Here is a 15,914-nt window from a genome sequence, read left to right as displayed (position 1 = left end):
CTGAAAATGTATATAATATATCTCATGTGTGGCAGCCCAAATGGGTCCCATCGTTTTATGACACGTTTGACAGTGCGAACTAAGAAGCTTAAATCATACTCTTTTGACCTAAGAACCCCACTCTTGAGAATTTATCTCAAGGAAATAAGTCATAAGAAAAGGGAGGCTATACACATTTCTATAGCAGCATTATTTATAATTAACAGAAAACTGGAAACAATCTAATCTTTCAATAATAAAGGAAAGGCTTTGTACATTTTGGTATTTTAAATCTTTGAGACACTGAGCAGCTATTAAGAATATGATCACGGTGTACAAACGAGGAAAGGGCGTTTGGTGAAAAGCACAGAACACAGAAATGCAAATGTGCAGTAACGGTTACAGACATGCAGTAACGGTTACATACATGCAGAAACACAGGCTGATAGAGACTAGGAAGGGACACAAGGAGGTGAAAATAGTCATGTAAGCACAGTGTGGTTACAGGTTTTAAACATTAAAATTTTCTTTTGTAATGATCATATTTAGTTTTGGGGGATTCTTTTCCTTGTTTTTTTCCAGCTGCAACTAATATAGAATCATATTTCTTAATTATTTTTGGATCGGAATATTAGTTTACCAAGGATACATGTGGAATAGTCTAAACAAGTGTGAAATACACAAAATTACCAAATCACAAATACTCATGCTCTTGTTTTGATTTGCAGTGAAGGGAATTTGGCTACAAAGCAGGTTGTGTTCCTTCAGAGACCAGTTATATGGAATTCAGCTGCTCAAACACCAGAAGTGAGTAATATTGATGCTTTATGAACTGAATGTTATATTGAAGCATTTAATCCTTAAACTCTCATTGTAATTCTAAATGGTGAATACAGATGAGAAACTGGTTTTAAACAGTCTTCTGAACCAACATATAACAAGGGCAATGTACCAGCAACCGGGCAGCATGAGACAGTTCTGCAGGAGGTTGATATGCCACCTCAAAATAAGGATTTGGCATAAGGATTATTTTGAGCTGAAAGCGATTAATAAACATCAAACACAGGAGGAACATTCTGCGCTCCTCCTTTCTGACAAAAAGCATAGCATAAATTTCCCTGCTTAAAGGTGACATAAATTTCCATTTATAAAGTTGTCTCCCTCTCCCTTACCAGAAAGAGAAGACAATCACCACAGATAACTCTTATCCCTGGAGAAGGCACTGACTTGAGTCTGCATAAACAAACCTTACTAAAACAACCCTCCCATTAGTTTACCCATCTACTTACCTCCTACAGTTTTCTGCCTCTAAAAGCCCAAACCCCTTTTCTTTTGTCTCGTCACTTCTCCATAACTTATCGCATTTTGTTAAAGTGATATACAAGTTCCTGGGTCTAACTGCCAATTCGGGTTCTCAGTTCTTCCCTGTGAAGCTACTTTTCCCATTGGTCTTGGAAGTAGGACCTGGAGGAAGGAAAAAATCTGAAGCCTTCATGTGTATCCAAAATAAGCCCTTTCTTCGGTTAACCTGTCCTTTGTCAGTTTAATTCGTAGGCCCCAGCCACTGAACCTAAGAGGGTGAAGTTTTTCCTTCCCTGTAGTTCTAAGTCTTGTGAGTGAACGTGCCTCGTCCTGCAACAGAGCTGTGCAATCTTGTCTATCTTGACTTCTGACAGTACTTTTATGTTGTCTCCTTAAGTTCACATTTTTTCAGCCCTCGGCTGAGTCTTCTCTTCCTTATTGAATGCACAGCTAGAATAGTATCATTAAATGAAGCAATCTCTGCATTAATAAAGCATAACTTTCAAAACAGGAAATTTGCAAATGGACAAAAAAATTATTTAAAGTGATTGCTTTTCTGTATATCAAAAAATAGTTTTAGAAAACTTTAAGTTTTTTAAACTAGCAAAGTCAGACTGACAGTATATATATAATACAGCCATGTTGTCTCACATTAATTTTCGAAGGAATCTTTCAATTAAAAAAAATGTGCCTGACCACTGCACTGTACACCTGAAGCTGAATAATATTGTATGTAAACTATAATTTTATATATATATATACATATATATGTATGTGTATATATATATATATATATATATATATATATATATATATATATATATATATTGTCACAGGCTATGGAGTACAGCATAGGGAATAGAGTCAATGGAATTGTAATAGATATATACTATGTCAGAGGGGTAATAGATTGGGGGAGGGGGGTTATCACTTTGTGAGTGTGAAATTGTCTAACTAGTACATTGTTTTGTACACCTGAAACTAATTTAAAAAATGAAAGAAAGTCTAGCCGGCTTAGTAGATAAGTAGGAAGAGGTAGAAAGGTAGATAGGAAGATGGTTCCCCATGACAGGAGAAGAGAGAGATCAACTACATAGATATTAGAAAGACTGCATCAGAGCCCACAGGTGAGCAGTGACTAACTCACAACCCCAAGTTCATTAAGAAATATTCTGTCAAGAAGAATCAAAGATCGGTATATGTAGAGAATGGCTAGAAAAAATTTTCATTCTTTTTTCTCCTAACCCAAAGCAACTTTTCACCAAGCTACAGCATTCTCCTCTCTCTCTCTCTCTCTCTCTCTCTCTCTCTCTCTCTCTCTCTCTCAACATTTTACAAATGGCCATCATTTCTAAGGAAAAAATCAACAGAACTGACAGCCTCATAGTGGGATTGATACTGGCAGAATAACATCAAAAATAGAGCTGCAAGAGCCAAGGCGTCAGGTACTGACAAGAGATTCAACACTGCTCAGATGTCCCCTTGCATCTGTTTCAGCTTCTATATGTGTATGTGCAGAGGGCTTCTTAGGAGATGAGCATGTCTGCCTCATCACAAAGCAAGAACTTCTTTATCCTCCGGGCAGTGTAGCCATCCCAGGGAAGGCCTCTGATTGGATCTGATTGGGTCACGTGCCCACATAGAGAAGAAGGTGGATAGGAAAGCTGTCTGGAAATGTTGTCCATGACATCCTTTTCCCTCCCATGCTTGAATGATTTTGACATCCCCAAGCCGGAACCACCCAGGACATATTCTGTGAACAGACAGGGGTGGTGTCTGTGCGTGTTTTAAAACCTCTCACTTCAAGTGGTACTAGGGCTGCACTTAGACTTACAGTAGCTTCCTAATCCTCCCCAAGTCTGAGACACACAAGGAGGAAGAGAAATCCTGAATGTCTACTCTATGTTTCTATTGCTTTATAGACCATAGTTTTTTAGCTACCTGCCACTCTGTCCATCACAACACTGTCAAAAACAACACAATGTCTTATGATTGCTGGTATAATTCTGACTTTGTTCTTTTGTTTTTGTTTTTAAGAGACTGACAATAACAAATAAAAGGCAATGGTAGGACACCCTAAATTCAACTGACCTGTCACTGTGTCTCACGTATTTGAAATGGGTCACCCATTTTTAGTAAATGAAAATGATTCTCAAATGTTAATAGATTTATCCAGGCTGGCATTAGATCTGCGTCCAAATCCTTGTATAATTTCTCCCAATTTTATAGTGAAAATGTCAGAGAAAAGTAAGAAGATACATGAATGAGACTGCAATGTAGCATGGAAAAATCTTTATTGACATAGAAAAATATTCAAAAGAGAGCGCTAAGTGGAAAAGTAAGCTGTACATATCTATGTGTGTGTATGTAAATACACAGCTATTTAGAGACGAAAACAGTAAAGTACACCAAATTTTAACGGTGGTATCTTTTCCAAGATGGGATTGTGGGTGGGTTTTGTTTTTTGCTTTGTTTTTGAGAGGCTTTCTACATTGAACGTATATTTTCTACATTGAAGGAAAATTTTATTTGGGACACACACAAATCTTTGAGCACAAATCTACTCATATTTTTTGCAGATGTGGATAATATAAGTATGAAAAGAATAAGACATGTGGGCTCCAGTTTGAGGCCAGCCATTCCCTGACCTTGGACAAACGGCCTGGGTCCTACCTCTGTAGAATGAGGGTTACAGTAGATAATTAAGGACTGGTCAGGCTTCAGACTCTTACACTCTTAAGTTATAAGAATGCTGCAGTTTGATTTATTGGAAAAGCTATTTCGTGTGGAGTGAGGGTAGAGTAGGGGAGGCGTTATTGCTAAAGAGTCACATGGTAAAAAAGAAAGTGATCTGAAATCTTTTTTAAAGTTACTATGTTAGATATTTTGTCATCTTCTAAAACATATTTGAAATTTGCATTTGGTGGCTGTTTACTTGTTAATACTTATCTAAAAGTGAATTACTATGAAAACCTTATTATTCTGAGTAATATCCAAATTTTACTAAGAAAATTCCCATTGAGTATGTGACAGTTGGCCTCTGTTGGCTGATACACAATAACAAATTTACTGCAAAGTTTACCTTTGGCCCTGGTGCTGCTGAGGGAGGAAAGATCCAGGCAGCCAAAGGCACCCCAGCACTCTGCCCTCCCTCCCATTCTCATTCAGTCAACGCAGAGAGGTCATTCATGAGTGAGTGCATTCTTTATGCATGTGGGAAAGGGAGCTGGTAGCCAGGCTTGAGAAAGGAACCCATTCTGGCACTACCCATCAGGCCTGCCTGCAGCCAAAAGGCTATATCCTCACTGGCCAGCGTCCCAATGCCAGGGAGAACATGCCATTCTCAAATCCTGTACCCTGTGTAAGAGGAAATCTGTCAGAGTCCACTACTTGTATTAAATTCAATACATTTGGTGAATGAATATAAAAAGGAAAAGGATTTGAGATCTGGTATTGGTATCTGATAAATGCAAGGGACTAAGGGAAAATGTCACTACCACCACACTGTGTCTGATTGGGGACCACAAAGATGAGCCTTTGTTGAAGCAGAACCACTGTAGACTTTTTCCCTTAAACTTGAGCCCGAGGACTCCAGTAACTCGCCAAGAAAAAGTTGAGCTAGCTGCCAACACACTCTTTTCTATGCAGCATGCTGATGGCTGCATATTCCTGTACAAACAATGTCATAAACAGTGGTTACATAACCACAGGTGGTTACATTCCACAGAATCCAATTTAATGAAGATGTTTCCTTTATATATTTGCCTTGAAAATCAGTTCAACAAACCTATGGGTTAATAAACTTTTGTTAAGACTAGCCTGGGCATCTGACTTCTGTGGGCTTTTTTTTTTTTCCCTAAGAATTTTATAAGTTTAGCTCTTACATTTAGGAAAATGTAGTCCTAGTTCCCAAAAAACATAAACTTTCAGCAAATAAACTCTTTGTAAACTGGGAAATTACTGTGCTTTTTATCTTTATTTTTTTAAAGAATTTTATCATCTTTTTTATTTACATTTGTTCCTTTGTGTGTGTGTGTGTGTGTGTGTGTGCGCGCGCGCACCTACCGTGTTTCCCCCAAAATAAGACCTAGCTGGACCATCAGCTCTAATGCATCTTTTGGAGCAAAAATTAATATAAGACCTGGTCTTATTTTACTATAAGACCCTGGTATATAATATAATATAATATAATATAATATAATATAATATAATATAATATAATATAATATAATATAATTTTATAATTAATATAATTAATATAACATCACATAACGTAATATAATAATATCGGGTCTTATATTAATTTTTGCTCCAAAAGACACATTAGAGCTGATGGTCTGGCTAGGTCTTATTTTCGGGGAAGCACGATTAAGACTGTATGATTGTATTCTAATCTTATTCTATGTCATATTTTATGTCACGTTATCAATAGTAAAGAAGCCCTCGTAAGGAAATCTTATCAGGAGTCTGAATACCCACATGGTGAGCTGCTTCAGTTCCCTCTCTGATCTCTCCTTTTATTGATTTAGATGTCTTATTTTGATTTATGTCTCCTTGGCAGAGACCTTGTTCTCTTTATTCTGAACTACACCAAAGACATTGTCAGCCCTCAGTGAGTATTTCATAGCAAAAATGTTCCCACTTATGAGACAGTCTGCAGAATGAGGAATGAGCTGGTTATTCCCCGTGTGTCAGGGAGAAGTGGTCTGTAGGGGGACAGGAGAGGGGTCCGCCTGACCCAGGAAGATGCTCCAGGCATAAACTCAGTCTGAATTATCTGTGCCTCTCCTGTGCAGCCTACTCCTATGTCAAATGGCTGTGAGGCGGTCACTGAAACACGTTTCCTGCTGTTTAGATCCCAGTTAACACCTGAGATCTTTCTGATCTCACCTGAGAAGAAAAATGGAACCTTTCATGTATTTCTACCCTGCTTTGTTCCCCAAAGTATGATCCCAACAGGTTTCTCTCCTCACACATGTCCTTGGAAGCACAGACGTGTACACAACCCACCTGCCAGTGACAAGAAAAATGTGCCGGGAAGTCACAAAGGGGTGTGAAATAGAAAGAGGGGAGCTCCTTTGACTTGGGGGGACGAGGGAATGTGAAGGGGCTCTGAGCTGGTCCTTGAAGGTGAGAAGGATTTTGAAGAGAAGCAGAGAAAGGACAATTCAGGCAGGGAGCAGTATGTGCTAGCTCAGAGAGACCGGAAAGCAACCATCGTTTTAACTCCTGGCTGCCCATCTCTGTTTCAGAGGAAAGCCAGCCGGCATATAAAAGGTGATGACAGGAACAAAGCCACCAGTAGGAGCATCGGATCGGACACGGCTGCGCCACCGTCACAAGCTCCAGAGAACAGAAAGCCGCCTGAGGAGGGCCTCCTCTCCCCTAGAGAATGCTGGATGAAGGAAAAGAGGCCAGCACACTACAGCAGCTTCTCTGGGTTCAGCAGCAGTGACAGTGTCCTGCGGGAATTAGACGACGGACAGTTTGATCAGGAAGACGGAGTCACTCAGGTCACTTGTATGTGAGCTTTGAAGGAAAGCAACAAAAGGCGCTGTAAATAACTATGAAAATAACTGCCAACTGACCTTCTTGTATTTCTTTATCTGCATTTATGTAATACTTCGAATTTTTACAGACTCAGGCTTCCTTCTAATTTACGTAAACTTTGGCTCAACCGCCTAGACGAGGAAGAATAACCGACATATTTGTAAATTTAGAATGTTTACACTTCCCTCAACTAAAAACATCTGTTGAAACAGATGTCTCATTAGGTTAATAACTGATAATCTTCTTCAGTTTCTCATGAATGTACAAGGTATACTTTTCTTACCATTCCTGGTAAGAAAACTGAGTATTTCAACCAGTATTTCACCTAATTAGAAAGTTCTCAGGAAGTTAGAGTCTTACTTAAGCTGAAAAATAATGTCTGTCTCCCTCCCCCCACACAACCATACACACAAAGGGCTAATTAATGAAGTACCTATTCCCTGAATATAACAACTAATCCAAATTTTATCTTTAACTATGACATGTATATGCAAAGCAAACCCCTATTTGTTAAAATATTCTTTGGGGAAAAAACTCCTTTTTGTATGTCTTTGCTTTTAAAGGGTCACCATGTTACCAACCCTGTACTGAGTCATTGAGCTTAAACTTTGTTATTTCTAATAGCCTAGAGACAGAGCGAGCAGAGCAGCGTCCCGTAACATTCAATACGGAGAGAACCCACAATCTCAACAGTTAAAAACCTTAGCAGACAAAAAGAATTAATTTTCTTTTTTATAAATTACAAATAATATGAAAAAGGAAAATATCAACTTTAAATGGAAACTGAAGTCTTTTACATCTGTCTAGATTTGAATTATGCTTTTATTTTGATTGCTAAACATGGAGAATGTGGAAACTCAGAATTTTTCATCCCGCAGGATTAGAAATGTGCTCATAGCACATGCAATGTGTCTAGGGACCTAATTGTTCCATCTCTGCTTTGCCTGCTCTAACAGGAATGCCTATGCCTTGTCCAGACTTTAACAGATGAAAATGCTACAAAATGGAGGATTTTCATTTATCTATGAAAAGCTTACTTTGAAATGTGGGAACCTTCAAGTGAGTTACAACTGACTTTGCCATTGATGAATTCAGCATATTGTATATTTTTATTAGCATCGGTGTTGACATTATAAGATCATTTGAATAATAAAATGTCATTTGTTATTGGGCTATCGTTTCATTGAATACAAATGCTCATAATGTTTTATACACATGACAGATATGTATTATGTGTTATCAAATACATAGTGGAACTAGGCCAATCTCTATGAATTGTTACAATTACAATGGAAGTACTCCACATCTACCACGCTGAAGCATTACCGCTATAGGTATAAAGGAACTTAGGAATATTCTGCTCAGTATTATTCTGTGGAAATAGCTATCAACAATATTTCCAGAAATGTTTTTTGTTTAGATTTTTATATGAACCTGAGTTCCATATTCAAGAGTTTTTGGTAGAAACAAGCATTACTTGCGGAGCCCACAAAATGCCATGAGTTAGGAAACCCAGGGAAGGTACTCGGAAAGATCAGACAGTTTTCCCAGCGCCAGAGTTCATGAGAGGTAGAGGCTCCTTTATCATCGTGTCAGTCAGTGTACCGAGGGGATTTTAAGTGTTAAAAGCAAAGACAGAAATTTATATTTGACTAAAGGAAAACTCAGGAATATATCAATCACTTAATATTTTTAAATTTGTGTAAGCATACTTTCTTTTTACAGTTTGCTTCTAATCTTTGTTATTTCTTATTTAAAAAAACGTTTTATTCAAATAAACTCAGCAGTCGTATCCTCAAAACTTATTTCATAAGCATGTAATCCAACAATTACGCTTAAGTTAAAAGGCAAATTTGTATTATAGTGAATAAATAATGACCGAGTAGTTCTACAGTATTATATATAAGTACACGTAGCTCTGAGTCTATTCTTTAAAAAAAAAAAAAAAAAAAGGTAACAAAACTTGGACTCTGTATGCCTAAGGAGTTAAATGTGACTAACCTTATCATTATCTGTCAGTTGTATATTTAGTTCTTGTCATAACACTATGAAATTCCTTAGGGACTCTGGCATGTGAATGTTTTATACCTATAAGTAATGACGAAAAACTATCACAACCACAGATGTGGGTGTGCCGTTCCGCTATTCCGCTTGGTACAGAATGTATGGCACCTTTGTCTTCGGTTTCGATAACTACTTGCTAGTTCCATCCTATCTGGATTGAATGTCACCTTGTTCTCTTCGGACAACATGAACCCCTACTCAGCAGAGAAATCACCACCAAGCTGGAGCGGCTGTGTCAGTGCCACTACAGTTGTCTTCAGTGAGAGATGGACGGAAAGGTTACTCTCTTTAAGAGACTGCAGGGCTTTCAGGAGTCTTCAGACACCCGTAGAAACAGGAGGCAGAGCCGTAGTTAATCTAAGTCACAACCAACTTCTGGTGATTTGTTTTAACGGGACCAGGTATTTAGATATATGAATATAAATGTACCAGATGCGTTTTCATTTTTTGTATTCTGGATGAGCTGAGGAGCAGTCTTGTTTTCCCAGCCCTTCCTCACTATCTGATTCCTCACTACTATTCCCTTGGGCAGGAAGGATGTGGCTCTTTCAGCATAAGACTAAAAATGATTTCCTTCTCACCCCTCCTCAGAGCTCTGAGCACCTCAATCTGGAAAGACTGTATGTCGAGTGAGAATGCAAATGGAGCAGTTGCTGACAGTGGGGAGTATATAACTAGGCATGTTACATCAAAACTTACTAGTCGGTATGGCGGGAAACGAGCTAAACGCAAATCGTCAAAACTCATGGCACATCCATTTAAGTAATATTTGTTGTGGTGACATTTCATAGCTTGAGAGTGAATTTTACTTGTGCAATAGCCCAAAGTTTATAGCCCCAGGTCTGACAGATGATTAAGTTCCAAGATGGTGTCTGAGGTGAAGAATTAGGCAATACTCTAAAATAACGAGCCTTGTTTCTGGGGAGGCTTATAAATGTTTTGTGGAGACAATTCCAAAAATGCTTTGAGCATTAAATCAGTGTATGTATCAGTATCAAGGTGATTCTTTGCAGGCTTATATTAGCCAGCATTCTTAGCTGCAAGCAACAGAAGCTGGCTCATATCAGTAAAGGAGTTTAGTCCAAAAAGATATCTAGAATTGGACTTCATCAAAATTTAAAACTTCTGTTTGTCCAACTCACAGTTTTAAGATAGGAAAAGCACACCACAGACTGGGAGAGTATGACTGCAAACCCATACCTGACAAAACACATACCATATCAAAAATCTATAAATGGCTCCTATATATCAATAATAAAAAGGCCCAGCATCCAATTATAAATGGGCAAAAGGCTTGACCAGACATTACATGAAAGAAAATACAAAGACTTCTGCTTTCAGAAAGATGAGTAGATTACTCTGAAGAAGTAGAACTAAAACCCCTGAACCTTCTATATAAAACAAACATAAGATGGCCAGTGATGAGTTCCTTGGTTTTATTTTTGCCTCATATATCTGACTAGGGAACTGAAGAAACCAGCAATCTAGAAATGCCAATGTTGCCGACTAAAAATCCCCAGCAAGACAGCAAATGTTTAGACAGTAACGGTTGGACTCCAGCTAAACACCACAGAGAATCCTCACCCCAGCTCCACCCGCAGACCAAGTGGGAAGCCTGGATTTCCCCCCTCATGAAGCTACGACACAGGCCAGGGTGGTGTCAGAGCAGGACAAGCATGGAGTCGGGAATCTCATCCCCACTGGCCAAATAAGCCCCCCAACCCTCACCCAGGGTGTTAGTGGAGACCATGTAGGGAGCACTGTCATGAGGCATCTCTCTCCCTCCCCACTGGGTGGCGTCAGAGGAGGCTTAGTGGAGAGTCCGGACTTTGCTGGTAAGGAGGCTTCTCGCACCTAGGGAACTGGAATGCCCGCCTTGCCCAGCAGTAGTCCAAAATGCCCCCTCAGGTGTCAACAGAGGTCAGGTGGGGAACCTGGCCTTCTATCTCCACCTGGGACTAGGCAACCCCTCCACGTCCCCCACCCTCGATTCCCCTGCTGGAGTAGTGTCAGTAAAAGCCAACTAAGGCAGGAAGGTTTACACCTTCTGAGAGATTCAGTCTCACAACATAATAAGAAAATGCCCAGGTTTGAATGGAAAAGTGTTCATCAAACCACGAACCAGAAAGATCCCAAACTAAATTTAAAAAGACAATAGATGGCAACAATGATAGAGATATTAGAATTATCTTTAAAAGATTTAGAGCACCTATGGTGAACATACTTCAACAAGCAATTAAGAACGTGCATAAAGCAAATGAAAAACGAAAAATAGAAAGTATCAGCAAAGAAACAGAAAGTCTCAGCATAGAAATGGAAGATATAAAGAAAAGCCCAATGGAAATTTTAGAACCAAGAAATACAACGACCAAAATAAAAGGCTCAGTGGATGGGCTCAACAGCAGAATGGAGGGAACTAACGAAAGAGTATCTATGAACTAGAAGGTAGAGCAATAGAAATGACCCAATCTAAGCAACAGAGGGAAATGGACTTAAAACAAACAAACAACAATAAAAACCCAGATCCTTCAGGCCTTTAGACTATAACAAAGTAACAAAAGATCTATGTCATTAGAGTTCTGGTGGAAGGAATGAAGAATGGGACTGGAAACGTGTTTGAAGAAATAATGGCTGAAAACCTCCCGATTTGGTAAGAGACATAAACTTACAGATTCAAGAAGGTGAAACTAATCTATAGTGACAAAAAGTAGACAGTGGCTGCCTGTGGGAGTGTGGGGGTGGGAGGGGCGGCTGCTGTAACAGAATGCCGCAGACTGGGTGTCTTATCAACAACAGAAATCTACTTCTCACAGTAGTTCTGGAGGCTGGGAGTCCAAGGTCATGGCGCACCAGCAGATTTGGTGGCGGGTGAATACCTGCTTTCTGGTTCACAAATGGCTGTCTTCTCAATATAAGTGCACATGGTTACACTGAGAGGAGCTCTCCGGGGTACCTTTTATATGGGCATGCAGCCCACCCAGGAGGCCTCCACCCTCATGACATAATCACCTCCCAAAGGCCCCACCTCCTAACACCATCACACCGGCGGGTTAGGATTTCAACATAGAAATTCGGGAGGAGCATTATTTCTGGGGAGACAGAAATGTTCCGTATCTTTATGTGGTTAAAAAGAGCACACGTGTATTTACACTTGTCAAAACTCATTGAACTGTACGCTTAAGATAGGTACATTTTACTATTTGTAAGTTAGATTTTAATATTAAAAATATTTATTGGAGAAGTCACAGACTTGCTGGGGTCACCGCACTCAGTGCTAAGCTGCCAGGAAGGTCCGCAAACCTACACAAGAGAACGAGCCTGCTGGTGCTAGCGCCCAGCCCTGCTGCCAGGAATCCAGCTTCCAGTGTACAGGGCAGCTCTTTGCAGGACCTTGCTGCACCGCCTCCTCCCCCAACCCAAATGTTTCTGCTGCCACCTTTTCAGCAGAATAGGTGCCCGCTGCTCAGCTTTCTTCACCTCATGACTCATTTGTGAATCAGTCTCACATGTGAGCCTGTGCTCTAGCTTGGGAGTTTTCTGGGTTCTGCAGGATGCAGAATATGAAGGCGCGGAGCATGCTGGGCAGGCAGAACGCAGCAGGCTCAAGATTCTCCCAACAGAGCACACATGTTTATTTATGTTGCCAAGTCAGATTTGGATTGGGCCTTGACCAAATGATCCAAGTTACCATCACCAATAATGGAACAAACAACATCCTGTGATTCTTGAACTGATGTGCTAAGGAGGACACATCACTTCCGTGGTATATCTGGCCAAAAAAAAAGCACAAACTGAATGTAATCATTAGGAAGCATTACACAAACCCAAACTGAGGGACATCCTATAAAACAACCGGCCTGCATAGCTTTAAAAATGCTGAGGTCATGAAAGACAAAGAAAAGCGGAGAAACCATTGACCATTAAAGGCTAAAGAGACATAACGAACTGCAACACGTGACCCTGGGTTAGAGCCTAGGTGGAGAGAAGGGGCGGCTGATATATAAATATGAGGTTAGGTGACATAAATGGGACTATGGATTGTTGATTAGGTATTATTGTATTTAAGTTAAATGTGTTGATTTTTATTACTGTACTGTGGCTATGCAAAAGATTCTTATGAAGCATCCATGAAAATATTTAGGCGTACAGGGGTGCCTGCCACTTACTTTCAAATGATTCAGAAAAAACTGTGTGCGCGCGTGTGTGTTGAAAGAGAGAGACAGAGAATTTGATAAAGCAAATGGGGCAAAATGTAAACAATTGGTGACTCTGGATAAAGGGTATATGTGAGAGTTCGTTTTACTGTCTTGCAATTTCTTTGTTAGTTTGAAATTGTATCAGATAAAGAGCTTTAGAGGGGAAAAAGGTGCCAATAAGCCAAAAAGCTTGACACACATTTACTACAAATAGTGGCTTTCAATCAGCTTTGCTATAAAGAAGCAAATTCACGGCTTAGGTCTTGGCCCTGGGTCTCAGTTAGAGACTGACAACTGGTGTCATGGCTCAAATTTATCCTCTCCACCCATTTAGCTAAGGATCCTGCTTATTCTACCTAGGATTCTTAGGGCATGTGAAAAGGACTACTAAAGGATATCAAAAGTGCTATAAAATGTTTGCGTTAAATCTTCTAAAATTTTCAGACCAAAGATGTCAAATCCTAACGTAAGAATGGAAATAAAACTACTGAGTGGCTAAGTTACCAGACATCAGACGAAGCACTTTCACAGGCGCTGTTTCATACTCACAAAAATCACCTAAAGTTGGGTTTATTCCAGTTCACAAATGAGGGAACTGAGACCCAGAAAGTTTAAGTAAATTGCTAAGGGCACACAGCTTCAAAGTGGGGAAACTAAAATTCAGAACTTGGCCTGATTCAAGTCCACTGATCATTGAAAAATGCCTAGATTCTCCAACTCAAAATAGTGTCTCTACTTCCTAAGGTTTCCTTTGGCCCTCTCTATTCCCAACATTTAAAGCTATAGAGGAAATCCAATGGATAATACAGAGAACTGCTTCATCTATCAGATCTTTCCTCACTGCTACTAAACTGTCTACAAATCGAGACCTGAACTCCTTTTGTGCTAATCCTTTTGTATCTAATCCTTCCAAGTCCCTCACAAACCATCAGGACACAGTGATACAGCCAGGATGGCAAGACACTGGAAAACTTACTCAATACTTTTGACTGATGAGGGAGAAATTCAAGAAGTACACTGTAATTTGTCATCGCCTAGCAGTAAAAGAAAAAGAACGAAGGGAAGCCCACGTGGGGGGGTGGGGGGGAAGTAGCCATAGGAAAAAGTTTAAGAGATCACCAGCTAGGAACATACTTCAGAGGTGGTGATAGGTCAGATGTCCTTGTTGTAGGTGCATCCACTCTTTGCCAGCTGTGTGATCTTGGACAAATTGCTTAACCTCTCTGAGATTTACTTTATCTGTAAAATTGTGGTGGCAATAGTATTGAATTTCACAGGGCTATACTGAGGATTGCACAAATACAGCATCTGCCACATTTTGTTGTTATATACCTAGAGAGACGCTTCAAAGGAAAATTAGTTCTAGTAATATGAGAACAATATTTTTTAACTTCCTTCACCTATTGGGTTATTTCTCTGTAAAACATTAACTCAACTGCTAAAAAAGAAGTTCCAAAGGGGGCACTAACGCATAAAAGGTCAATGAAGCAAACCAGTAAGTAATGGAGTTCTTCTTACTTTCACATCAAAAATAGAATCACTAAATAAAACAGCAAAGGGAATTAGAAAGCTGGCTTGCATGGAAAGAAAGTGTGAATCATTTCAATCCAGTGCTCACTGTGTCTTCCCAGGTAATCAGTGCTGTCCCTGAGCCAGAAAGAGTCCTGGCTCCAGGCTTGGCCTGGCCAAGAACCACCCAAAAGGACATCTGGGAAACCTAAAGTCCAGGCTTTCTAAAGTAAGAATTTCTTTTGTTGGTTACGCAAAAAACTACTAAATACACACATTTAATCTCCTTTGTGTCTTAATGAACATACATGTACTAATCCTCTGAGACAGAGCTGTTTTCAGCACATTAAAGTTTCAAAAAGAGAAGCACTCACCTCACTGTAATGGATGTGGTTACTAAAACGACTTTTTATTTCTTAAAGCGAGAACAGCATTTTTAAAATTTCAATAATTAATATAAAACTGAAATACACCAACTTTGATATTTTGTTTACATTTCCTTTTTCTTTCCCAGACCAGAGACACCACACAGAAAAATGAGTTTCAACATTTCAATATTTGTTCTGTAAACATTAGTTCCTTAACCACAAGTCATTCTTTTAAATTTGTTCTTCTGGGAAACCATGTGTCTCAAGATCCATCTCCTTTTTTACCCCCTTCCAAAAGTTTTAGTCAGGATTCCATTTTTTTTTAAACTTCCAGCTTTATGGTACAGTTACAGTCTGATATTCTATGTATGTTTCTCCCTTTCTTTCCCCCTCTTCATGTGGAGGGCTACTGTCGCAGACCCAAGTTAAAATGAATGAGATTCATTCCTTATTCCAAAAATCTTCCAGCCGAAATAAAGAGTTAAATGTAAAAAACAAATCTATAAGAATAGTGAAATAATAAATGAACAAATATTTAGATAATTCAGAAACCATAAAGAAAAGACTGCGTAAATACTAAGAATAATATTTAAGACTTCTATACAGGAAAAACACTCCATTACACTGTCAAAAGGTAAACAAAAACTGAAATCAAGAAAAGACCAAATGACAAAGGGCTAATATTCTAAGTACACAGAGATGTTAAACAAAAAAAACAGATAGATGTACAGGCAAGTAGAAAAAACTGCAAATGACACAAAGTTGTTTATTAAAAAAACATAACCAATAAACATGACAAGTTTTCAACTAATAAAAAACTGCAAAAGAAGTGCTGTATAAAGATGCTGGTTTTATTGTTGTTGTTTTTGAGTTAGCCGGATTTTATGGATTGAGAGTATCCAATGTTGGTGCGCGGGGAGCCTGAGGAGCAGCTCCTAGTAACTAT

At 39.2% G+C, this 15,914-nt stretch overlaps 1 protein-coding gene across 6 annotated transcripts in view; it reads left to right on the top strand.

Moving 5' to 3' along the window:
- Window positions 1-7,998, top strand: part of RFTN2 (raftlin family member 2) — a 62,221-nt gene extending 54,223 nt beyond the window's left edge. For 5 of the 6 annotated variants that reach the window (XM_081052407.1, XM_081052404.1, XM_081052406.1 and 2 more), the window contains exons 9-10: window positions 708-786; window positions 6,534-7,998. In XM_081052407.1, the coding sequence (XP_080908533.1) occupies window positions 708-786; window positions 6,534-6,809 (355 nt within the window). In that variant the 3' untranslated portion in view covers window positions 6,810-7,998. Of the gene's footprint in view, window positions 1-707; window positions 787-5,713; window positions 6,498-6,533 lie in introns of those variants that run through there. The other variant, XM_081052409.1, reaches the window with a different exon arrangement.
- Window positions 7,999-15,914: the final 7,916 nt, after the last annotated feature.

This window comes from Rhinolophus hipposideros (genome assembly GCF_964194185.1).
Source record: "Rhinolophus hipposideros genome assembly, chromosome: 6".
NCBI lineage: Eukaryota > Metazoa > Chordata > Mammalia > Chiroptera > Rhinolophidae > Rhinolophus > Rhinolophus hipposideros.
This window is presented reverse-complemented; position numbering and strand designations above follow the sequence as displayed.